This window comes from Balaenoptera acutorostrata, chromosome 11 (genome assembly GCF_949987535.1).
Source record: "Balaenoptera acutorostrata chromosome 11, mBalAcu1.1, whole genome shotgun sequence".
Taxonomy (NCBI): Eukaryota; Metazoa; Chordata; class Mammalia; order Artiodactyla; family Balaenopteridae; genus Balaenoptera; species Balaenoptera acutorostrata.
Window position 1 is genome coordinate 59,414,237 of NC_080074.1, and position 25,155 is coordinate 59,439,391.

The 25,155-nt window shown below is 41.4% G+C and overlaps 1 protein-coding gene across 4 annotated transcripts in view; it reads right to left on the bottom strand.

Annotated features, from left to right (window-relative positions):
- The window catches only part of OS9 (OS9 endoplasmic reticulum lectin), a 31,028-nt gene that overhangs the window by 1,068 nt on the left and 4,805 nt on the right, over positions 1-25,155 (bottom strand). The window contains exons 6-14 of one of the 4 annotated variants that reach the window (XM_007179689.2): positions 3,616-3,826; positions 3,401-3,502; positions 3,065-3,165; positions 2,812-2,863; positions 2,337-2,425; positions 1,840-2,115; positions 1,375-1,564; positions 280-444; positions 10-122 (exon numbers count right to left, since the gene is read on the bottom strand). In XM_007179689.2, coding sequence (XP_007179751.1) covers positions 10-122; positions 280-444; positions 1,375-1,564; positions 1,840-2,115; positions 2,337-2,425; positions 2,812-2,863; positions 3,065-3,165; positions 3,401-3,502; positions 3,616-3,826 — 1,299 coding nt within the window. Of the gene's footprint in view, positions 1-9; positions 123-279; positions 445-1,374; positions 1,565-1,839; positions 2,116-2,336; positions 2,426-2,811; positions 2,864-3,064; positions 3,166-3,400; positions 3,506-3,615; positions 3,827-25,155 lie in introns of all 4 variants that reach the window. The other 3 variants (XM_007179688.2, XM_007179691.3, XM_007179690.2) reach the window with 3 other exon arrangements.

Below are 25,155 nucleotides of genomic sequence, written 5' to 3' on the forward strand. Positions count from 1 at the left end.
GCCTCTCACCAAGATATTGAAGAAAATCTCCTTGAGGTTTTTCGTGTCCTCATCAGTCAGCCAGCGTGCATCCTCCTCAGTCCCTTCATTCCCCGGTCGGACAATCTTGATCTCAATTTTGCCTGGAAAGGATCGGGACGGCTGGTGAATAGAGAGGAGGGGTGGGAGCTTCAGCGCAGGTCCTCTGCCCCCGGGCCCCCGGCCGAGGTTCCCAGCCCCTCCACTTCGGCAGCAAGCCCTTCCAACAGCTCTGAATCCAGCCCGCCCTCCAGGGCCCACCTTCGGCTGTGAGTCCCTCCCTCTCCAGCAGCTCTTTCACCAGCCCCTCGATTTGTTTCAGCTGTGGGTTTTCCCGTTTCATCTCGAGGACAGTCAGATCCTGATTGGGGCCTCCGTGACGGAGCTTGGTGACCCGGACCCGGACTCTGTGCTCAGGATCCTCCTCTTAGAGGGGGAGACACACAGGGAGACACAAAGCAGAGCCGTGACTCCAGGGTGAGGGGCTGTGGTGGTCGCCTCTCCCTAAGCCATCAGTTGGTTTCGGCAGTTATTCCATCTCGAACATGTATATTAGCCAGTGCTCAAAATAAATTAGTACCCATCACCCCACCCCACTGCAACCCATAAAGCTCCCTCCACCAACTTCAGTCTCCTTTCTTCCCTCCCGACCTGATAATTCTGCCCATCACCTACAGGAAAACGACTGTTTTCTGAAGCAAAAATCAGGCCACCTGGGCCTGCAATGAAGTTTGTTTTAAGAAGCAGGTTGGAAAACTGGTTTGGCACCCCACAATGTCGGGACTCAAAAGACATTTCAGTGTTTATAATAGAGATAATGGGATGGAAGGTTTGAACCTAGGACATTCCATTTGGAATGCCTGGTCTCCACACCCATAGGCCCCGTGGAATGGACACAAGGGGTGCAAGAGGAAGGGAACTTCGAGTCTGTCCAGGCTGCTGGCTTATGAGCAGCTGGGCTGCCCCACTGACACCCTGATAGCTGGGGCCGCTCCCTGCGCAGTGCTAGCCATCGACAGGCAGCACCTGACACAGGCGTGCGGTCTTCCGCACACAGGCTCACATCATTCATTCGGTTAATATCTACTGATCACCCACGAGGTGCCGGCCAAAGTGCTAGGCACTGGATGTACAGGAGCAAGCCGGAAAACAGTCATGCAAGCAAGCCAGAGGCCCTGTGGCCTCTGAAAGCTGCTTCCCAAAAGGACGACTAGGAGGTAACCAGGCAAAGGGATAGAGGTGTTGGGAAGAAGGCAAGCGTGAGAACAGTATCCCAGAAAGAGAGAAAGAGTGAGCATTCTCAGAAGGGATCAAGATGATGGACCTGGCTCTTCCTTCCTGTCTGATAGTTCTCACCTGCTGGTTGGGGGGATGGGGGACGCTTCTGGGGGACAACTCTCCTTTTCTGGTGCTTCTTCATCAGCTCTGGAGCCTGTTTTTCCTCCAGCCTTTTGATGAGTTTGTTGAGAGTGGATGTCAGGGCCAGCATAGCCCGATCACGCTCCGACTCCTTCTTCAGCCCATCTGGGTCCAGCTCTTTCTCTGTCTGGGAGGCCCAAGGTGGGGGTGGACAGTCAAGGGTCTGCAGTGTGAGGGGCAGTCCATGCTCCATGGAGGAGTAGTATCTCAGTCTCATCCTTCTCTCTGACCCCTTCCCCACCATCCCCCCTTTTAATTAAGTAAGCAACTAGCGGTTCAGGGCGCCAGGTCATATGTCCCAGGCAGGCGAGGTGCTGCCCCTGTTCTCCTCCGGTCCCTGGGCCTGTCCCGCCCACAGGCGCTGGCAGCTGCGGCAGCAGCAGGCGGAAGAGTGGAGCTCACCTCCTGGATGATGCTCTCCAGCTCCCGCTCCATGCCAGCCTTCACCTCCGCACGGAGCCGGTCTCGGTCTGACGGGAGCAGTATCCCTTCCAGTTCCTTCTCAAATTCTCCCAGCAACTGCCTTTCATCCTCATCATCTTCTTCATCCTCATCGTCCTCCTCTTCTTCCACCTCGTTCTTATGTTCTGGATCACCCTTTTCCTTCACCTCCGGTCCCCTGGGAGGGACTTCTGCAGCACTGTCTCCAGGCTGCTCTTGGCCTGCCTTTGGCTTCCCCTGGGTGGGGATCGGGAGAAAGAGGGAGATGGTAGATGGCTGGGGTTTCTGTAGACACGTGGGGGGCAGACAAACAGGGATGTGGTAGCGGGGGACTCAGGAGGAGTAAAGGAAGTTGAGGCAGCTCTTTGGGGCCCAGGTCAGGCCCAGGTCAGGGGTGGTTTTCCGAATGCTCCCAGCAGGGAGGTAGGTTCCACCCCTCCCTGGAGCAGGGCCCATACCTTTCTTGTTCCACCCTTCAGCTCCTCTATCAATCGAATCAAGTCTGCAGGACTCCGAATCACTTTGACCTGCACGTTGTTCTGAAAATCTGTGATGGAAGAATAGGAATGGACCCATTGTGTCTTAAATTAATTCTGTTTTTACTTCCTAAGGAGAGGAGTTGAGGAGGCCAAGGAAGGACATGGTCCCTGCCTGCAGAGCTACCTGTCCAGTCTGAGAGATAGGGCCCAACATACCCCTCCAGAGAGCGCTCACGTGGCCTAAGGGGGCCTCACAGGCGAGAGAGAGAGGAGGACGCTAACAAGCTGCCGAGTCCCCTGCTCTTCCACGCGCCCCCATAAAAAGGAATCTGCTGCTGGCCTGGCTGCCCGACCTCCCTCCCAGTGCTCTAGCTCTACCCCTACCCCCCACCTGCCCCCTGCAGAACCTGAGAATACATTCAAGCGGTAAAGGAGACGTGGAGGGTTCACTCACCATCATGGGAGCCTGGCGCTGGATCTGTTGCCTCAAGGTTTGGTTCCTGCTCCTGATGAGAAGGAAAGGGCAGAGTCAAGTACGCAGGCTTATGCATGCCAACCATACTCTTAAAGCAATGACTCTGGGTAAATCCTTGCATCCCTAGGTAAATGGAGGTCATCTCATCATAATGACCTCAGCTTGAGTGGCCCTCCAGCCCAAAGCCCAGGTTCAGCTTCATCAGAGAAACGGCTAGGAAGCTGGCTCTCACCTCAGCCTGTGCCTCCCCCCTCTCTGGCGCCTGTTCCTCTGGTTCGTGAAGCATCTTCCAGAAATCTGATTCCTTACCGTCATCCTTGGCTAGGCTTGCTCCTGGAATACAGAGAACAAGGGAGAACCTGAAAGGACGGGAGAAACAGAAGGGAGCAAATAGCATGGGGTTCGTTCTCCTCTATTACTAAGGGGTTAGGGCCCGTAGTACTTTTTCACCCACTCCAACAGTCAGGACTGTTAAGGACAAGACACCCCTGGGTGTACAGGACAGTAACACTGGAGAAGGGAAGAAATGGGAGACATGTTTCATGGAACAGGTGACACAAGGGCCTACCTGCTTTCTTTTGGGGCATCACCCCAGGCTTGGTCTCACTCCATATTTGAGGGTCCAGGTCTTGCCGGCCCTCTGTGGCTTTGTCTCTGTACTGCTGTGAGTCTACTGAAAGACAGCGTGTAGGCAGGACAGGGACACATTCCTGTCGGCTCCTCGGTACTTCATCTTCTGCATGTCCCTCCCCATGTCTCTCCTTCCTCGTTTTAATTACTCACCAGCTTGCCTCTGAATGTAGGCCATGTACTCCTCAGGCTGCAGGGCAGGGTGACAGAGAATGGCCTGGGGAGCAGCACTGGGTGGGGGCCGGAGGAGAGGGTGAGGGCAGAGCCGAGGAGTCCGAATGGTCAGCACGTAAGAGCAGGACAAGGGCTCATCCACTCGATCAATGTAGTCCCCAGAAATACCAGCGCCCTCGTCACAGAGGAACTGCCAGGACAGAGAGGGTGAGTAAATAGTAATTACCACCAACAATTAACCATTAGTTCTTAGAGCAGCTGTCTTCTATTAAGCACTTATAGTTTGTCAGGCACTGTGCATACATTGTGCATATGGCACTTTACATGCATTGGCTCATTTAATTATCACAGAAACCCAGTAAGGGAGGTATTAGTATCTCAACTCTGTGGCTCAAGAAACTTAGGTTTGAGGTGGTTGAGGGACTTGTCCAGGCTGACCAGCTGGTAAGTGGTAAAAAATAGGAACTGAACTTGGGCAGCTTAACAGTAGGTAACCAGCTGATTTGTTTCACGTTATTGCTTTATATAAATACAGTATGTACATACTTTTACATATTTGATATATATTTTCATATGTATTTGAAATCTGTATATTCTTTGTGTGTGTGTGTGTGTGTATGATTTTTAAAAAACTTCAACCAGTTCTAAGGTCCTTGTATTATTCAGAAAGAGAACAAAGATATCAATTAATGTTAGCCTTTGATAAATTTAGCATACACCACTGTAATTTCTAAAGTAACTATTAAAAGTAGAAGAGAGGCCCCACTTCTGAATAGCAGCATGAGGAGCTCTGCAGACCCACTCCTTAGTGAAATTCCATTACCGGTGAACATTTTTTTAAAACTCGCATTTAAAATCTCTGGAAATTTTCCTAAGGACATACAACAAATTAAAAAACATCTATTCAAGAAAATCTGCTACATCTTGGACAGTGAAAGTGTGTAGTACTTGGGCCATGACCTGCTCCCTCCCTCTCTTCCCCCAACCACCACTTCACAGCTCACTTAGACAGATGGTCCACTCCAGGTGAGTGTGGTCCAAAAAACGGGGCTTCCTATCCCCTCAGCATCCAGCCAAGGGATACGGTATTTCACCAGAGGGGCAGGCCACCAATATTTCTCAGTCCTCTCTAGTTCTGAGTTGCAGAGAATAAATTCCTGCTGCATGTGGTCAAGAGATTGAGGACTCCCTTCCTCCACCCAGCCCCACTCATAGGACAGAGGCTCTACCTCAGGTGCAGCAGGACAAGAATATTGGGCCTTGATCCCACCACAGATCACTAAAAGGGCAGAGGTTTCACAACAGAGATGCAAACTGAGAAGACCAGAGGCTATTACCCCTGCCCAGGAGTGTCACTCTGACAGAACTGGATCACTATTCCTGACACCAGCTCCGGAGCAGGGGCTTAGAGATTCTGCCCAGGGGAGAGGCAATCCATAAGAACAGAGAGCTCCAAAGCTCTTTCCAAAGGAACTGATTTCATGTGAAACAGAGTATGGGGAAGTTTAAGCCTAAGGGCACATTCAAAAAAATGAAAAATTTGATGGTAAGCACTAAAGAAGCTGGTAGCATCAAAAACAACCCCTGTAAAGGGGCCCAAATTTAATTGGATCAGACTATGGACCAACTTATGCCCCAAATGTAACAAACTACAGAGCAATCAGCTGGCAATTAGTGGGTAAGAACAGCTGGGTATGATACCAGCAGAGGCAGACAGGGTAACAGTCAAAGTGAGCCCTGCTGAAACCACTGTCATCTCGTGTGACTGTGTGCATGTCCAAGGCTGTGCCCTCAGAGAACTGACCTCAGAGGCTTCATATCGTAGGAGAAGTAGACTTCATTAAAATAGCCCAGCCAAGTCACTAAAGAAATAAACAAGCAAACAACCAAAACAAGTCTTGTGGTGGAGGGCAAGAATCAGTATTCAGACTTGCTTCAATATAATACCAAAAATGTCCGGTTTTCAACAAAAAATTATGAGATATGCAAAGAAACAGTTCAGTGTGATGCATACACAGGAAAAAAGCAGGCAACAGAAAATGCCTGTGAGAGGGCACAGATGTTAGATTTCACAGAGAAACATTTTTTTTAACATCTTTATTGGAGTATAATTGCTTTACAATGGTGTGTTAGTTTCTGCTTTATAATAGAGAAACATTTTAAAGTAGTCATTATAAATATGTTCAAGGAGCTAAGAACTTAAATCATACAAAGTATGTTCTCCTATAATTCAAAAAGATACACGCACCCCTATGTTAACAGCAGCACTGTTTACAATAGCCAAGACATGGAAACAGCTTAAATGTCCATCAATGGATGAATAGGATGGATGAATGGATAAAGATGATGTGGTACACATGTACAATGGAATACTACTCAGCTGTAAAAAAGGATGAAGTAATGCCATTTGCAGCAACATGGATGGACCTAGAGATGACCATATTAAGTGAAGTAAGTCAGAAAGAGAAAGACAAATACATTATGATATCACATATGAATCTAAAATATTATGCAAATGAACTTATCTATGAAACAGAAATAGACTCACAGACATAAAGAACAGACTTGTGATTGCCAATGGGGAGGGGAGGGGAGGTGGAGGAGGGAAGGATTGGGAGTTTGGGATTAGCAGATGCAAACTATTATATATAGACTGGATAAACAAGGTCCTACTGTATAGGAAACTATATTCAATATCCTGTGATAAACCACAATGGAAAAGAATTATGAAAAAGAATGTATATATAACTGAATCACTGTGCTGTACAGCAGAAATTAACACAACATTGTAAATCCAGTATACTTCAATGAAATAAATTAAAAAAGGAAAGCAGGGGCAAAGTATGTGCTCTGACCACAATGGAATGATATTAGAAATCAATAATATAAAGGGATTTGGGGGAATTCATAAATATGTGGAAATTAAACAATATACTCCTAAGTAGCCAATGGCTCAAAGAAGAAATCACAAGAAAATTAGAAAATACTAAGATGAGTGAAAACACAATGAAGACACAATATATCAAAACTTATGGAATGCAGCTAAAGCAGTGCTTAGAAGGAAATTTTTACCTGTAAAGTATAAAAAAGAAGAAAGATATCAAACCCATAACCTGAAAAAGAAAAGCAAACTAAACCCAGAGCAAGCAGGGGGAAGGAAATAATACGGATTAGAACAGAAATGAATGAAACAGAGAACAGAAAAGCAATAGAGAAAATAAAATAAAAGTTGATTTTTGAAAAGATAAATAAAAGTGACAAAACTTTAACTAGACTGACCAAGAAAAAAAGAGAAGACTCAAATTAGTACAGTTGAGAATGAAAGAAGGAACATTACTACCAACCTTACAGATATAAAAAGGATTGTAAAGGAATACGATGATCACCTATATGCCAACAAATCAGATAACTCAGATGAAATGGACAAATTCCTAGAAAGACACAAACTACCAAAACTGACTCAAGAAGAAATAGACAATCTGAATAGACCAGTAACAAGTAAAGAGATTAAGTTAGTAATTTAAAAACTAGCTACATAGAAAAGCTTGGGTCAGATGGGTCTACTGATGAATTCTATCAAACATTTAAAAAATAAAAATACCAATCAGTCTCAAACTCTTCAAAAAATAGAAGAGGGGAGAATACTTCCCAACTCATTCTATGACACAAGTATTACCCTGAAACCAAATCTAGATAAAGATATCACAAAAAAGGAAACCACAGGCCAAAATCTCTCATGATTATAAACCCCCAAATCCTCAACTAGTTAAATGAATTCCACAACATATAAAAAGGATTACACACCATGGCCAAGTGGGATTTATTCCAGGAGTACAGGGTTGGGTTAACATTTTTTAAATCAATTAATTTAATTAATACATCCTATCAGTAGAATAAAGGACAAAAACCACATCATCATCTCAATGGATACAGAAAAAGCATTTGACAAAATTCAATATCTCTTCATGATCAAAACATTCAACAAACAAGGAAAAGGGGAACTTCATCGATCTGATAAAAGGCATCTATAGGACTTCCCTGGTGGTACAGTGGTTAAGAATCCGCCTGCCAATGCAGGGGACACGGGTTTAATCCCTGGTCCGGGAAGATCTCACATGCCGCGGAGCACCTAAGCCCATGCGCCACAACTACTGAGCCTGCACTCTAGAGCCCACGAGCCACAACTACTGAAGCCTGTGCGCTCTAGGGCCCACGTGCTGCAACTACTGAGCCCGTGTGCTGCAGCTACTGAAGCCCGTGCGCCTAGAGCCCGTGCTCTGCAACAAGAGAAGCCACCACAATAAGCCCGCACACCTCAACAAAGAGTAGCCCCTGCTCGCTGCAACTAGAGAAAGCCCACACACAGCAATGAAGACCCAATGCAGCCAAAAAAAAAAAAAAGTAGCCATTTAAAAAAAAAAAAAAGGCATCTATGAAAAATCCACAGCTAGCACTATACTTAACGGTAAAAAACTGAATCGTTTCCCCCTGAGATCAGGAACAAGAGAAGGATGTCTGCTCATGCCACTTCTATTCAACATCATACTGGAGGTTCTGACTAGGGCAATTAGGCAAGAAAATGAAATAAAAGGCATCTAGATTAGAAAAACTAAAACTATCTTTATTTACAAGATGACCTGATCTTGCATATAAAAAATCCTAAGGAATCTACTAGAGAAAAAAAGAAACCATTACAATAAATGAGTTCAGTAGGCTACAGGATATAGGAATCAACTGTATTTCTATACACCTGCAATGAACAATCCAAAAATAAAATTAGTAATTACATTTGCAATAGCATCAAAAAGAATTAAGTAATTGGGAATAAATGGAGCAAAATAAGTGTAGAACTATTATTCTGAAAACTACAAAACACTAAATCAACTATACTTCACACTTTTTTTTTTCCTGCCACGTGGCTTGTAGGATCTTAGGTCCCCGACCAGGGATCAAACCCGTGCCCCCAGCACTGGAAGCACAGAGTCAACCAACCACTGGACCACCAGGGAACTCCCTAAATCAACTATACTTCAATTTTTAAAAAATTTTAAAAAATAATAATATAAAAACAATACGACTTCCCTGGTGGCGCAGTGGTTAAGAATCCGCCTGCCAATGCAGGGGACATGTGTTCCATCCCTGGTTGGGGAAGATTCCCACATGCCCCAGAGCAACTAAGCCTGTATGCCACAACTACTGAAGCCCGCATGCCCTAGAGCCCCTGTGCTGCAACTACTGAGCCTGTGTGCTGCAACTACTGAAGCCCACGTGCCTAGAGCCCATGCTCTGCAACAAGAGAAGCCACCACAATGAGAAGCCCATGCACCACAACGAAGACCCAACACAGCCAAAACAAAAAAACAAAAAAAAACCCAATAGCTAACTATTCTTTAACACCCACTATGTCCCAGGAAAAAAACAAAACAAAACAAAAAAACTTCCAAAACTACAAAACATTGCTGAAAGAAATTAAAGACAAACAGAACGACATCCAAGTTCACAGATTACAAGACTTAATTTTGTTAAGATGACAATACTCCCCAAATTGACCTTCAGATTCAATGCAATCTCCATCAAAATTTCACACACGTTCTTTGCAGAAATTAACAAACTGTTCCTAAAATTCATATGAAAATTCGAGGAACTCCACATAGCCAAAACAATCTTGAAAAAAAGAACAGGATTGGATTTCGAATTATACTTATGGATTTCAAAACTTGCTACAAAGCTACAATAATCAAGACATTGTGGTACTGACATAAGTATAAATATATAGACCAAGAAAACAGAATTGAGAGTCCAGAAATTAATTTTCACTGTTATCATCATTTGATTTTCAACAATATTACCCAGATGATTCAGTGGGAATTGTCTTTTCAACAAATGATGCTAGGTCAACTGGATATCTACAAGCAAAAGAATGAAGTTAGACTCCTACTTCCTACCATATACAAAAAATTAAATCCAACTGGATCAAAGACCTACATGTAAAACTATAAAACTCTTAGAAGGAAACATAGGTGTAAGTCTTCCTGGCAATGGTTTGTTGGATACAACATCAAAAGCACAAGTAACAACAACAACAAAAAATAGATAAATCGGAATCCATCAAAATTAAAGGCCTTTGTGTTGCAAAGGACACCATCAAGAATGTGAACTGGCAACCCACAGAATGGGAGAAAATATTTGCAAATCATATATCTGAGAAGGGACTTGTACCCAGAATATATAAAGAGATTTTACAACTCAAAACGACACTGCAATTTTTAAATGGGCAAAAGATCTGAATAGATATTTCTCCAAAGAAGATAGACAAATTGCTAATAAGCCCATGAAAAGATGCTCCACATCGTTAACCATCAGGGAAATGCAAATCAAAACCACAATGAGATGCCGTTTCATACTTACTAGGAAGGCTATAGGCAAAAAGATGAAAAAAAGTGTTGATGGGGATGTGGAGAAACTGAAACCCTCATACACCACTTGTGGGATCATAAAATGACGCTACTGCTTTGGAAACAGTCTGGCAGTTTCTCGAAAGGTTAAACATAGAATTACCATATGATCCATCAATTCTACTCCTTGGTATGTACCAAAAGAAATGAGAACATATGTCCACGCAAAAACCTGTTCACATATGTTAAAAGCAGCATTGTTCATAATAGCCAAAAAGTGCAAACAACCCAAGTGTTCATCAGCTGATGAATGGATAAATAGAAGGTGGAATATTATTCGGCAATAAAATGTAATGAAGTACTTGTACATGCTACGCACAGATGACCCTTGAAAACACGGTAAATGAAAGAAGCCAGACACAAAAGGTCACACGTTGCATAATTCCATCTATATGAAATGCCCAGAATAAGCAAATCTATAGAGTGAAAGATTCGAGGTTGTCTAGAGGGGAGGATGGGGTTTGGAGCAGAGGTGGAATGGAAAGTAACTGCTAAAGGGTAGTGGATTTCTTTTAGGGTGATGACAGTGTTCTAAAATTGATTGTGGTGATGGTTGTACAACTCTGAATATACGAAAAACCACTGAATTGCACACTGAATTGTGTGGCATGTGAAGTATATCTCGATAAAGATGTTATTTAAAAAAATAAAGAGCATAACTTCCCACTGAGATGAGAGAAAAAGTGGCATAATTAAGACAAGATAAAACAAACCAAGAAAGGAGAGAAGAAGAAAGTGGAACAGAAGAAAGCATAAAATAAAACGTTAGACATAAGTCCAGATATATACACACACACATATATAAATGGTTAAAAATGGTTAAAAATACAAGTATATGCTATTTAGAGACACATTTAAAACACAAGAATATAGAAAAGATAAAAGCAAAAGGATGAAAAAAATAAGTAAACATAACTCAGTAAAAGCTGTTACAGCTATATTATTATCACACAAGAGACTTTAAGTAAAAAAATTACTAAGATAAAGAAGGTCAATTCATAATGTTAAAATGTTCAATTTATGAGGAAGATAATTTAAACTGTGTGTAATTCTTTATCTTCCTTATTGTCTCTCTCTCCCAACTAGAGCAGGCATTTCTGTCTGTTGTGTTCTCTGAAATATCGCTAGCAACTAGAACAGTGCCTGGCACAAAGAAGCACTTAATAAACATTTGTTGAATAAATTAATACATAGCGCCAAGATACAAAAAGCAACGGCTGACAGAATAATGATGAATAAATTGAAAGAATAATAAGGAATAACACACAAATCCATAATTATAGTGGGAGACAAAGCAGTAAGGATACAAAAGATTTGAACAGCAGTAAGGATACAAAAGATTTGAACAATCATGACCTAAAAGACATACAGAAAACACTGTGCCTAACAGTAGAGGACACGTTCTTTTCAAGCACAAAGAACCATTCACAGAAATTGACATATACTGGCCCATACAAGTCTCAACAAACTGAAACTTATATGGTCCAGGACTTGTATTTGAGGACTCAAATTAAATGGTACCACCATGAAAATCTATATAATTATGAGATATATAAGATAATCAGGGAAACGAAATTATTGAATATTTGGTGATAAGAAATTACGGTTAATTTTTTAGTGTGATATGGTATTGTGGTTATATTTTTAAAAGAGCTCTAGTCTTTTAGGGATAATACAGAAATATTTATGGATGAAATGATATGATGTCTGTAATTTGTTTCCAAATAACCTGGGAGTGGAGGTGTAGTGCAGGAAGGTGGGCAAGGGGATAGATGAAATGAGACTGGCCATATTGGCTCAAGCCAGACGATACACAGGTGGGTCACTGGACAATTATCTCTGATTCTATGTTTTAAATTTTCCATAACAAAAATTTTAAAAAGACAATCTTTAAATATATATAACCTGCACCCAGCAATTACACTTTCAAGATACAGTTACACATATACATATGTATAATGGAATAATCTTTTGTAATGACAAAAAGTAGGGGGGAAACTATTTTAATCAGTACAGTAATGGTGACAAAATGATAGAATATTCACACAATGGAACATTATGCAAATGTGAAAACAATAAAGTTCTAGATGCACTGCCATTGAAAGATCTCTAAGAATTATTGTCAAGATATACAAAAACAAGGTGCAGAATGTGTGTTTAATATACTGTGTATTGTGTGTAAAAAAAGGGAACAGGAAATAAGAATCTCTAGTCATAATTGCTTTTAAACACACAAAGAAAGGCTGGAAGGACAAAGAATAATCTAAGCAGGGTTACTTGGGGGGTGGGGGTGGGGGGAGGGCACAATGGGAAATGAGCAGGTGGGAGGGAAGTTTGGGAGGGAAATTTTTCACTGCACACCTCTTTATAGTTTCTGGGTTTTGAGTCATGGGAAAGTATTATCCATTTGAAAATTAGATAAAGAAACTTAAAATAGGCTTAGAAAACTGTGACACATACCTAAAGTAGTACTTGGAGAGAAATTTATAAGAGGCGTATTATAAAAGAGGAAAAGCTGGAAATGAACTAAGTATTCATTTCAAGAAGTTAGAAAAAAAACAGCAAATTAAAGCTGAAAAAAGTAGAAGGAAGGAAAATAAAGATTAGCGTGGAAATAAATACAATGGAAAACAAATACAATACAGAAGCTCAACATAGCCAAAATTAGTTCTCTGAAAAGTCTACTAAAACTGACCAACCTCTTGAGAAACTGACCAGTAACAAAAGAGCAAGGCAAAAATAACCCATGAACAAGGAAAAGAGGAACCTAAATACAGATGCTACAGAAATTAGAAAGATAATAGAAGGATATCATGAACAACTTTATACCAATAAATCTGAAAAATGAGACAAACTAGATAAATTCCTAAAAAATATAACTTACTAAAACTGACCCAACTAGATATAGAAAACTTTGAATATTCCTAAAACTACTAAATCAAATGAATCATAACTTTATGATTTCCACAAATCATAAAGGTTTTCCATTAATCTTTCCACAAAGAAAACCTAGACCAAGATGATTTTCCAGGTGAATTCTAGCAAACATTTAAGGAATAAAAAATTGGAATCTTACACACCCTTCAGAGTATAGAAAAAGTGAACATTTTTCAACTTATTTTCTGAGGCTAGCATAACCTTGTCACTAAAGCATGATAAGGACAGTAATAGAAGGAAAAACTACAGGTCAATATCTCTCAAGAGATACACTATACAAGATCCTTTAAAACATCACAAACTGAGCCCAACAAGATATAAAAGGATAGTCAAAGGTAATACATATGACTAAATTGGGTTCATCTCAGGAAAGCAAAATTGGTTTAACATTAGAAAAGCAATAAATAACTTAATGTCAAATCACAGATACAGAGAATAAACTAGTGGTTACCAGTGGGGAGATGAAGAGGGGGGCAATATAGGGATAGAGGATAAAGAGGTACAAACTATAATGTATAAAATAAACTACAAGGATATACTGTATAACATGGGGAATACAGCCAATATTTTATAATAACTATAAATGGAGTATAACCTTTAAAAATTGTGAATCACCATATTGTACACCTGTAATTTATATAATATAATCAACTACTATACTTCAATTTTTAAAAATGTTTTAATAAAATAAGAGCAAAAAAAATTTCTGAGTGTATAAAAAGAAGCTAACAATGGTTACCTTTTTATGGGGATGGGAAGAGACTGATGAGGGGAAAGGTGTGTTGAGGCTTTTCTCTATATACTTTGTAAAGCATTTCTACATTGGAGCTATGAAAATTTAATACCTATTCAAAAATTAAATATAAAAATTTTTAAGTGTGAAAAAAATCCAAGAAAGAAAGAGAACAGAATAAACTTAAAAGAAGAAGAAGGAAAGAAATAATAAAGATAAAATAATGAAGATGTTAATGAAATAGTAATCGGACAATAGAGAGGATAAACAAAGTCAAAAGGTAGCTCTTGGACTAACAGACAAATCTCTGGCAAGACAGAGCAACAAAAAGAGAAAAGGCAAAGTCAATATTAGGAATTAAAAAGGGGGTATATCTACAAAAACAGATTTTAAATAAAAATAAAACACTAATTTTATGCTAATACATTTGAAAATTTAGGAATGAAATAACAGCCTAAGAAATTATAATTTATTAATGCTTTATGACATAGTAAACCTAAAAAATTTTATTATCATTAAGTAAATTAAAACAGTAGTAAAAACCATGCCCACAATATACCAATATTGTGGTGAATTGTAGGGATGAGGCAGTTTTACAGAGTTCTCCCAAACCTTTGAAGAACAGATAAATTCCTATCTTAGCAAACTATTTCAGAGAACAGAGAAAGAGGGAAGCTTCTCAAGGCGCTTATGAAGCTAATATTACCTGATACCAAAAGAAAGTAAGCACAATACAAAAAAAGAAAATTATAGACCAATTCACACATGAAAATAGCTGTAAAAATCACGTATTAGGAGACTGAACATAGCAATGTGTTAAGAATAGTTCATGACGATGGATTATCCCAGAAATGCAAGGGTAAAAAACCTTAGAAAATGAATTACTTTAATTTACCATATCAAAAAACAGATGAAAAACCATAGGACCCTCTTAATAGATACAGAAAAACATGTGTTAAAATTCCACAGCTTTGCATCATGAAAATATTCAGCAAATTAGGAATAGAATGGATCTTCATTCACCTGATAAAGAGTGTCTACAAAAAGCCTACAGGAAAATATGTTAATAGTGTAACTTCAGGGCTTCCCTGGTGGCGCAGTGGTTGAGAATCTGCCTGCCAATGCAGGGGACATGGGTTCGAGCCCTGGTCTGGGAAGATCCCACATGCCGTGGAGCAACTAGGCCCGTGAGCCACAACTACTGAGCCTGCGCGTCTGGAGCCTGTGCTCTGCAACAAGAGAAGCCGCGATAGTGAGAGGCCCACGCACCGCGATGAAGAGTGGCCCCCGCTTGCCCAAACTAGAGAAAGCCCTCGCACAGAAACGAAGACCCAACACAGCCAAAAATAAATAAATAAATTAATTAATTAATTTTTTTTAAAAAAGTGTAACTTCAGGGACTTCCCTGGTGGTCCAGTGGTTAAGACCCTGCACTCCGGGCTTCCCTGGTGGCGCAGTGGTTGAGAATCTGCCTGCTAATGCAGGGGACACGGGTTCGAGCCCTGGTCTGGGAAGATCCCACATGCCACGGAGCAGCTGGGCCCGTGAGCCACAATTGCTGAGCCTGCGCGTCTGGAGCCTGTGCCCCGCGACGGGAGGGGCCGCGATAGAGAAAGGCCCGCGCACCGCGATGAAGAGCGGTCCCCGCACCGCGATGAAGAGTGGCCCCCGCTTGCCGCAACTGGAGAGGGCCCTCGCACGAACCGAGGACCCAACACAGCCAAAAATAAATAAATAAATAAATAAATACTCAGTATTGAATAAGTCATTTAAAAAAAAAAAAAAAAAAAAAGAATCCGCCTGCGAGGGCTTCCCTGGTGGCGCAGTGGTTGGGAGTCTGCCTGCTAATGCAGGGGACACGGGTTCGAGCCCTGGTCTGGGAAGATCCCACATGCCGCAGAGCAACTGGGCCCGTGAGCCACAATTACTGAGCCTGCGCGTCTGGAGCCTGTGCTCCGCAACAAGAGAGGCCGCGGCAGTGAGAGGCCCGCGCACCGCGATGAAGAGTGGCCCCCACTTGCCACAACTGGAGAAAGCCCCCGCACAGCAACGAACACCCAACACAGCCATAAATAAATAAATAAAAATTAAAAAAAAAAAGTAAAGTGACCCTCAAATCGCTACCCTCTCATCCCACTGCACACACTCCAGCAGAAGAGTCGCACGCTGGCAGTGACTGAGTTAAAAAAAAAAAAAAAAAAAAAAAAGAATCCACCTGCGAATGCAGGGGACACGGGTCTGAGCCCTGGTCCAGGAAGATCCTACATGCCACGGAGCAACTAAGCCCATGTGCCATAACTACTGAGCCTGCGCTCTAGAGCCCATGCGCCACAATTACTGAGCCTGTGCTCTAGAGCCCACGAGCCACAACTACTGAGCCCGCATGACTAGAGCCTGTGCTCCAGAGCCCACGAGCCACAACTACTGAGCCCGCATGCCTAGAGCCTGTGCTCCACAACAAGAGATGCCTGCGCACGCAACAAAAGAGTAGCCCCCACTCGCCACAACTAGAGAAAGCCCGCATGCAGCAATGAAGACCCAACGCAGCCAAAAGTAAATAAATAAATTTATTTAAACAAAACAAAACAAAAACCTTGGTTAAATACCCTGTACGGGCTTCCCTGGTGGCGTGGTGGTTAAGAATCCACCTGCCAATGCAGGGGACACGGGTTTGAGCCCTGGTCCGGGAAGAGCCCACATGCTGCGGAGCAACTAAGCCCGTGCACCACAACTACTGAGCCTGCGCTCTAGAGCCTGCAAGTCACAACTACTGAGCCCATGAGCCTAGAGCCCATGCTCCACAACAAGAGAAGCCACCTCAATGAGAAACCTGCGCACCGCAAGGAAGAGTAGCCCCCACTCACCGCAACTAGAGAAAGCCTGTGCACAGCAATGAAGACCCAATGCAGCCAAAAATAAGTAAATAAAATAAATGAATTAAAAATAAATAAATAAATAAAGACCCTGCACTCCCAATGCAGGGGGCCCAAGTTTGATCCCTGGTCAGGGAACTAGATCCTGCATGCTGCAAATGAAAAAAGATCCTGCATGCCGCAACTAAAGATCCCACACGGGGACTTCCTAGTGGCGCAGTGGTTGAGAATCTGCCTGCCAATACAGGGTACACGGGTTCCATCCCTGGTCCGGGAAGATCCCACAACCCGTGGAGCAACTAAGCCTATGTGCCACAACTACTGAGCCTGCACTCTAGAGCCCATGAGCCACAACTACTGAGCCCTCGTGCCACAACTACTGAAGCCCGCGTGCCTAGAGCCCATGCTGCACAATAAGTGAAACCACCGCAATGAGAAGCCCACGCCCTGCAGTGAAGACCCAACACAGACAAAAAAAAAAAAAAAAGATCCCACACACCGCAACTAACGATTCTGCACGCCACAATGAAGATTCTGCACTCCACAACAAAGATCCTGCGTGCCGCGACTAAAAAAAAAAAAAAGACCTGGCACAGCTAAATAAATAAATAAAATATTTTTAAAAACTAGTGTAACTTCAGGAGCACTCCCTTTAAAGTCAGGAACAAGTCAAAGATGGCCATCATCACCATTTCTATTGCACTGTAAGTGTAAGGAAAATGAAATGTATATGAATTAGAAAGGAAGAAACCAAAATTGTCCCTATTTGCAGATGACATGATTATTTACACAGAAAATCCATGGGAATCTGCAAACTATTAGAAATGAGAGAGTTCAGCAAAGTTGCTGAATGCAAGATCAATACATAAAATCAATTAATGTGACCATACACCAGCAACAATCAATCATAAGATGTAATTTTTAAAAGATGCCATTTACAGTTGCATCAAAAAGTATAAGGTGCTTGTATGCTTGAAACATGTACATATACACACAAGACACAAATAACCAAAAGCTACAAGGTATCTAGGACTAACCTCACATAAGATGTACGAGAGCTTCACAGAGAAAATTTAAATCTTACTGAAGTACAAGACAATAAAAAGTAAACATCATGTTCATAGTATATGAAGACTCAATATCATAAAATATCAATTCTCTCCAAATTAATCTAAAATTCAACATACTTCCAATTAAAATTCCCAAAAGAGTTTTTCACAGAACTTATCCAATAATAGCCCAGATGGTTTTGAAGAACAAAGGAAAATGCATATTATCAGATAACAGAACTTAGTAATAGACAGACTTTTAAAACAAAAGAGAAGCCAATAAGAAAGTGCACACATATATTGGAACCTGATAAATGACTGAGGTGGTGCTACAAATCAGAGAGGAAATGCAGATTACTCAATAAACGATGCTGGGACAACTGGTTATACTGATGGAAATTAGGTATATTTAGGTCCCAAGCTTACACTGTACATTAAATTTTTGATTGAATTAAAGTCTGAAATATAATAAGAAATCTTCTAAAACTTGAAAAATATAGGTGAATAGAAAAGTATTTAATAAAAGATCCAAAGTACAAACTATAAAGAAAAAGACTGAAAATTTTAATCATATTGGAATTAAGGATTCAAAACTAATTTACAGAGAGCTGCTGCATTTCTATACACTAACAATGAAATATCAGAGAAATTAAGAAAACAATCCCATTTACCACTGCATCAAAAACAATAAAATACCTAGGAATAAACCGACCTAAGGAGGCAAAAGACTTACTCCAAAAGTTATCAGACATTGATGAAAGAAAGTGAAGTTGACACAAACAGATGGAAAGATATACCATGTTCTTGGGTTGGAAGAATATTGTTAAAATGACCATACTACCCAAGGCAATCTACAGATTCAATGCTTTCCCTATTAAAATACTAGTGGCATTTTTCACAGGACTAGAACAAAATTTTTTAAATTTGTATGGAAACACAAAAGACCCCAAATAGCCAAAACAATTGTGAGAAAGAAGAACAGAGGTACAGGAATCACTCTCCCTGACTTGAGACAATACTACAAAGTTACAGTAATCAAAACAGTATAGTACTGGCACAAAAACAGACACATAGATCAGTGGAACAGGATAGAAAGCCCAGAAATAAACCATGCACTTATGGTCAATTAATCTATGACAAAGGAGGCAAGAATATACAATGGAGAAAAGACAGTCCCTTCAGCAAGTGGTACTAGGAAAACTGGACAGCTACATGTGAAATAATTAAATTAGTACATTCTCTAACACCATATACAAAACACAAACTCAAAATGGATAAAAGATCTAAATATAAGACCAGATACTGGGACTTCCCTGGTGGCACAGTGGTTAAGAATCTGCCTGTCAATGCAGGGGACATGGGTTCGATCCCTGGTCCAGGAAGATCCCACATGCCTCAGAGCAACTAAGCCCGTGCGCCACAACTACTGAGCCTGCGCTCTAGAGCCCGCGAGCCACAACTACTGAGCCCACATGCCACAACTACTGAAGCCCGCACGCCTAGAGCCTGTGCTCTGCAACAAGAGAAGCCACTGCAATGAGAAGCCTGCTCGCCACAACTAGAGAAAAGCCCGCCCACAGCAACGAAGATCCAACGCAGCCAAAAAAAAGACCAGATACTATAAAATTCCTAGACGAAAACATAGGCAGAACACTCTTTGACATAAATCACAGAAATTTTTTGGCTCCGTCTCCTAGAGAAGTGGAAATAAAAGCAAAAATAAACAAATGGGATCTAATTAAACTTAAAAGCTTTTGCACAGCAAAGAAAACCATAAACAAAACGAAAAGACAACCTGTGGAATGGGAGAAAATATTTGTGAACAATGTGACCAACAAGGGCTTAATTTCCAAAATATACAAACAGCTCATACAGCTCAATATCAAAAAAACAAACAACCCAATCAAAAAATGGGCAGAAGATCTAAATAGACATTCTCCAGAGAAGACATACAGATGGCCAATAGGCACATGAAAAGATGCTCAACACTGCTAATTATCAGAGAAATACAAATCAAAACTACAATGAGGTATCACCTCACACCAGTCAGAACAGCCATCATTAAAAAGTCTACAAATAATAAATGCTGCAGAGGGTGTGGTGAAAAGGGAACCCTCCTATACTGTTGGTGGGAATGTAAATTGGTGCAGCCACTATGGAAAACAGTATGGAGGTTCCTTAAAAAACTAAAAATAGAGTTACATATGATCCAGCAATCCCACTCCTGGGCATATATCCGGATAAAACTATAATTCAAAAAGAAACATGCACCCTAATGTTCATAGCAGCACTATTTACAATAGCCAAAACATGGAAGCAACCTAAATGTCCATTGACAGATGAATGGATAAAGAGATGTGGTATATATACACAATGGAATACTACTCAGCCATAAAAACAATGAAATAATGCCATTTGCAGCAACATGTATGCACCTAGAGATTATCATACTAAGTGAAGTAAGTCAGAAAGAGAAAAACAAATATCATACATCACTTATATGCGGAATCTAAAATATGATACAAATGAACTTACTTACAAAACAGAAACAGACTCATAGACATAGAAAATAAACTTATGGTTACCAAAGGGGAAAGGGGGTTGGGGAGGGATCAATTCGAAGTTTGGGATTAGCAGATACACACTACTATATATAAAATAAACAATAAGGACCTACTGTATGGCATAGGGAACTACATTCAATATCTTGTAATAACCTATAATGGAAAAGAATCTGAAAATATATATATAACTGAATCACTTTGCTGTATACCTGCAACTAACACAACATTGTAAATCAACTATACTTCAATAAAAAGTTTGTTCTGAAAAAAAATTTTGTTAATTAAAAGTACATTTAAGACATTCTAAACAAAAGAAAAAGGTAAGCTACAGAGAAAATGTAAGTAACTAAGGAATTAAATATGGAATATATAAACCAATGCCTACCTAACTCATTCTATGAGGCTAGTATTACCCTGATACCAAAGCCCAACAAAGGTATTACCAGAAAAGAAAATTTTAGACCAATATCCCTTGTGAATACAGATGCAAAATTTCTCAACAAAATACTAGGAAAATAAATTCAGCAGCACACTGAAAGCATTATACATCATGATTTATGTGGGATTTATTCCAGGAATGCAAAGATGGTTCAACATATTAAAAAATCAATCTATATAACATAATACATCACATTAATATAATAGAATGCAGAAAAAAGCCACATGATCATCTCAATTCACGTAGAAAAAGCATTTGACAAAATTCAACATTCTTTCATGATGAAATCACTTGATAAACTAGGAATAGAAGAGAATGTCTCAACATGATAAAGGCCATACATGAAAACCCCACCACTAATGTCACACTCAATGATGAATGAATGAGAGCCTTTTCCCTAATATTAGGAACAAGATAAGGATGCCTACTTTATGTCACTTCTATTTAACACAGTACTAGAAGTTCTAACCAGAGCAATTAAACAAGAAAAAGAAATAAAGGGCATCCAAATTGGAAAGGAAGAAGTAAACTTATCTCTGTTTCAGAGGTTACATGACATTACACATAGAAAATCCAAAGGAGGCCATGTTCACCTTCTGAGATGGACCACATTCTGCCTATTGGAATGTGTATCTCTCCTTTCATTTTACTATGGCTTGCTTTTTGAATTCTTTCCTGCACAAAATCAAGGACCCTCACTTGATGGCCCATCCCAGGAACTCGCCTGAGACCTGGGACATGACCATCCTCTTGTGCCTCATTTTCCTGCAACCTCTTTGCAAAGGATATTAATAAATCTAATTCTTACCTATCACTTTCCCTCTTGCTGAATTCCTTCTGCTCCGAAACATAAAGAACCTGAGCTTCATTAAGTCCTGAGACGAGCTGTGTGGTTTCACTTGGAAGACTGTGGGTTTGAGTCCCATCTGGGGTGCAGTTTTAGCTCCTCCTCAAGGGATATACATAACAATCTGATACAGTCTTTGAGTTCTGCAGGAACTAAGGCCCCCACTCAGGTAGAGGACAGAATGATGATATTGACCTTCCTGACTTCAATCAACTAAAGCTTGGACTCTGTCCACTTTTGCCCCAATTCTATGTTGATCTCCTCTACTCAAGCCTCTTCATGAGTATGCATGTACACTTAGCTAAAAAATTCCCCAATTTTGCTGTTCAGGGAGACACTGCTTTGGGAAAGATCCACCTTGTCCTTTGTACTTGCTGCAAGTAATAAATCCTTCCTTCTCCCGAAAAAAAAAAAAAAAAAAGAAAATCCAAAGGAACCCAAACAAAAAAATTGTTAGAGGTAATAAATGAATTCAGCAAAGAGGCAGGATATAAAATCAACATGCAAATATCAGTTGTATCTCTATACACTTGCAATGAACAATTCAAACAGGAAATTAAAAAAAAAATTTCATTCACAATAGCATCAAAAAAAAAAATACTTAGGGTACATTTATCCAAGGAGGTGAAAGACTTGTACACTGAAAACTAAAAAACATTATTAAAAGAAATTATAGAAGATACAAATAAACGGAAAGACATTCCATGTTCATGGACTGGAAAACATAATATTGCTAAGATGGCAAATACTACACTAAGTGACATACATATTCAATGCAATCCCTATCAAAATCTCAACAGCATATTTTACAGATATAGAAAAACCCATCTTAGGGCTTCCCTGGTGGCACAGTGGTTAAGAATCCGCCTGCTAATGCAGGGGACACGGGTTCGAGGCCTGGTCCAGGAAGATCCCACATGCCACAGAGCAACTAAGCCCGTGCGCCACAACTACTGAGCCTGCACTCTAGAGCCCGTGAGCCACAACTACTGACCCCGTGTGCCACAACTACTGAAGCCTGCGCGCCTAGAGCCCGTGCTCTGCAACAAGAGAAGCCACCACAATGAGAAGTCCGTGCACCGCAACGAAAAGTAGGCCCCGCTCGCTGCAACTAGAGAAAGCCCCCACGCAGCAATGAAGACCCAACGCAGCCAAAAATAAATAAATAAATAAATTTATTTTTAAAAAAAATCATCGAACTGGATCTCCATGTCATGCCACAGAATGGTAAAAACATCGATTAGTGAAAAAGCAAAACTAAACTGATGTATAATTTTAAAACACAAAATATATATATTGTCTGTGATATGTGTAGCACTAATAAAAGTACAAAGCAAGAATAGAGATGGTTGTGGTTGTTTCTAGAGAGGAGAGAGAGGGAAGAAATGAGAGGGTGGCTTTTACTATATCATTAGCATTTTATTCCTTCTATTAAAAAAAACAGATCTGAAGCAAATATGGCAAAATGTTAACATCTGTTTAACTTGGCAATGGATTTATGGGTCTCTTTGACATTATTTTCTGTATGTTTGAAATGTTTCATAATTAAACATTTTGATGGAAAAATCTTAGATCTCTCTGAAATCTTACTTAATGTACGAATTGAGATAGCGATCCAAATTTATTTATTTCCAGATGGCTAACCAATTGCTCCCAAACTCCCCGGAAACTGCACTTTTACCAAACACTGTGCACACCGCTCCCGCCAAGGAGGCACTGGGAAGATGGAACTTCACCAGGCCTGCCCTGGAGTGGGGGATTCACTCAGTCACTCAGGCTACGAACTTGGGTGGCCCATCAGGATATAAAAGCAGCCACAGAGGAACGCCCTCAACTTTCTGCCACTAAAACCTCCAGACTCCCCAGCAAATATGCCATCTTTCTGTTCTAGTTACAACCACAGAGCTGCCTTCTCAGGATCCCAGCCCTGCCCACATTCTCTTCTCATTCTCTCTCCTGTACCTCAACCTTGCCTCCTTTCTACTAGGTCCACCCAGCATTTAAACACGCTCCCATCTTAACACATGAAACAACAAGCACAAAGTCCCACTTTCCCAAGCCCACAGCCCTGCTAACTAGTGCTTGCCTTTTCCCTTCCCTTCACAGCCAGACTGCTTCAAAGATTCCCACTTTCTCACCACGTTCCTCAACACCTCAGCTTCACCAGCCCACTGGAACTGCTCTGGTGGACACTGCCAATGACCTCTGGCATTGAGTCCAACCAAAGGACTGGTCAGGGGAGACTGGGAGCAGAGGACTTAGCAATTTTCCTCTGGTTCCCATCCCTACAGTCTGAATTTTTATTTCCATGTTCGTGTTTTGCTTTCATTAAAATAACAATTCCTATGATCACCCACAGCAGTTTTTAATTCTCCTCTTCCTTGAAGGTTCAGATGCAGCCAACACCACGGACCAGTCCCTCCTTGAGACATGTCCTTCCATGTCCTTCCATGTCACCACAGTCCATGTCCATGTCCTTCCATGTCACCACAGTCTCCCTTCTGGTCGCTTCTTCTTGGCAAAGCTCCCTTCTGCCCAGGCTTTCAATGCTGGCTTCCTCACAGTTCTGTCCCACTTCTCACTATATCCTGTTTCTTGGGCGGGGGGCAGGGGGAGATTTCATCCATACCATGCTTCAATTATTAAAAGTATGTTGATGGCTCCAGCGCTCTGGGTTCAATTTAGATCTCTCTCCTCAGCTCCAGACCCCCAGATCCACAGCCTCCTCAGATATCTCTACTTGGATGCCTACAGCCACTAAAATCATCATATTCAAAATCAAAGTCATCATTTTCCTTCACCAAACCTACTCCTCTTCCCACTGTACCCGTCTCAAAAACAGAAATCACCATCCATCCAGTTGCTCAAGCCAGAAACCTGCGAATCTTACTATATTGATTTTGCCCCTTAAATCTCTCCAATAATTCACATGTCTTCACCCCTGGACCACCTCGTTTTCTCACCTGGACTACCGCAACCACCTTCTCACTGGTCTCCCACTCACTTGCTATGCTCCAGCCAGGGTGAGCCTTCAAAACCAACTCCGCATACGGCACCACTCTGCGCAAAATACTTCACCGGCTCCCCCTCGTTTCTCAGATTGTCCAAACTCCTCAACACAGCTACAGAGCTTCATGACCTGTGACTTGTCCCCTAAAGACTGCCCAGCCTCATCTCCCACAAGTCCCTCCAGTCACTGGGAACGGCTATCAATCCCTCCTGCCTCCAGGCCTTTTGCACTCACTGTACCTTCCGCCTGGAACGCCCTCTCCTTCCCACTGGTCTATAGCTGCTGGACTAACTCTTCATCCTTCAACTGCTGGTTCAAAGGTCACCTCCTCCAGAGGCCTCCCCTTGACCTGGACTCGGTTAGTTCCTTTATTGTGTGCTCCCCTGTGAAAAGTGCCTCACCCTTCAGAGAGTTTATCCTGCTTCCTGTGGCTCTTTATTTAATGTCTGTCTCCTGAGAGCAGGACTAGGTCTCTCAATCACCATTTCATCTCCAGCGTCTATTATAGAGCTTGGCACAGGGCACATGGTTCAGCAGATGTGAGGAAAATGCCTTCAGTTCTCGGCCTACTGAAGGTACAGACAAGTAAAGAAACAAACAATACAATCAAGT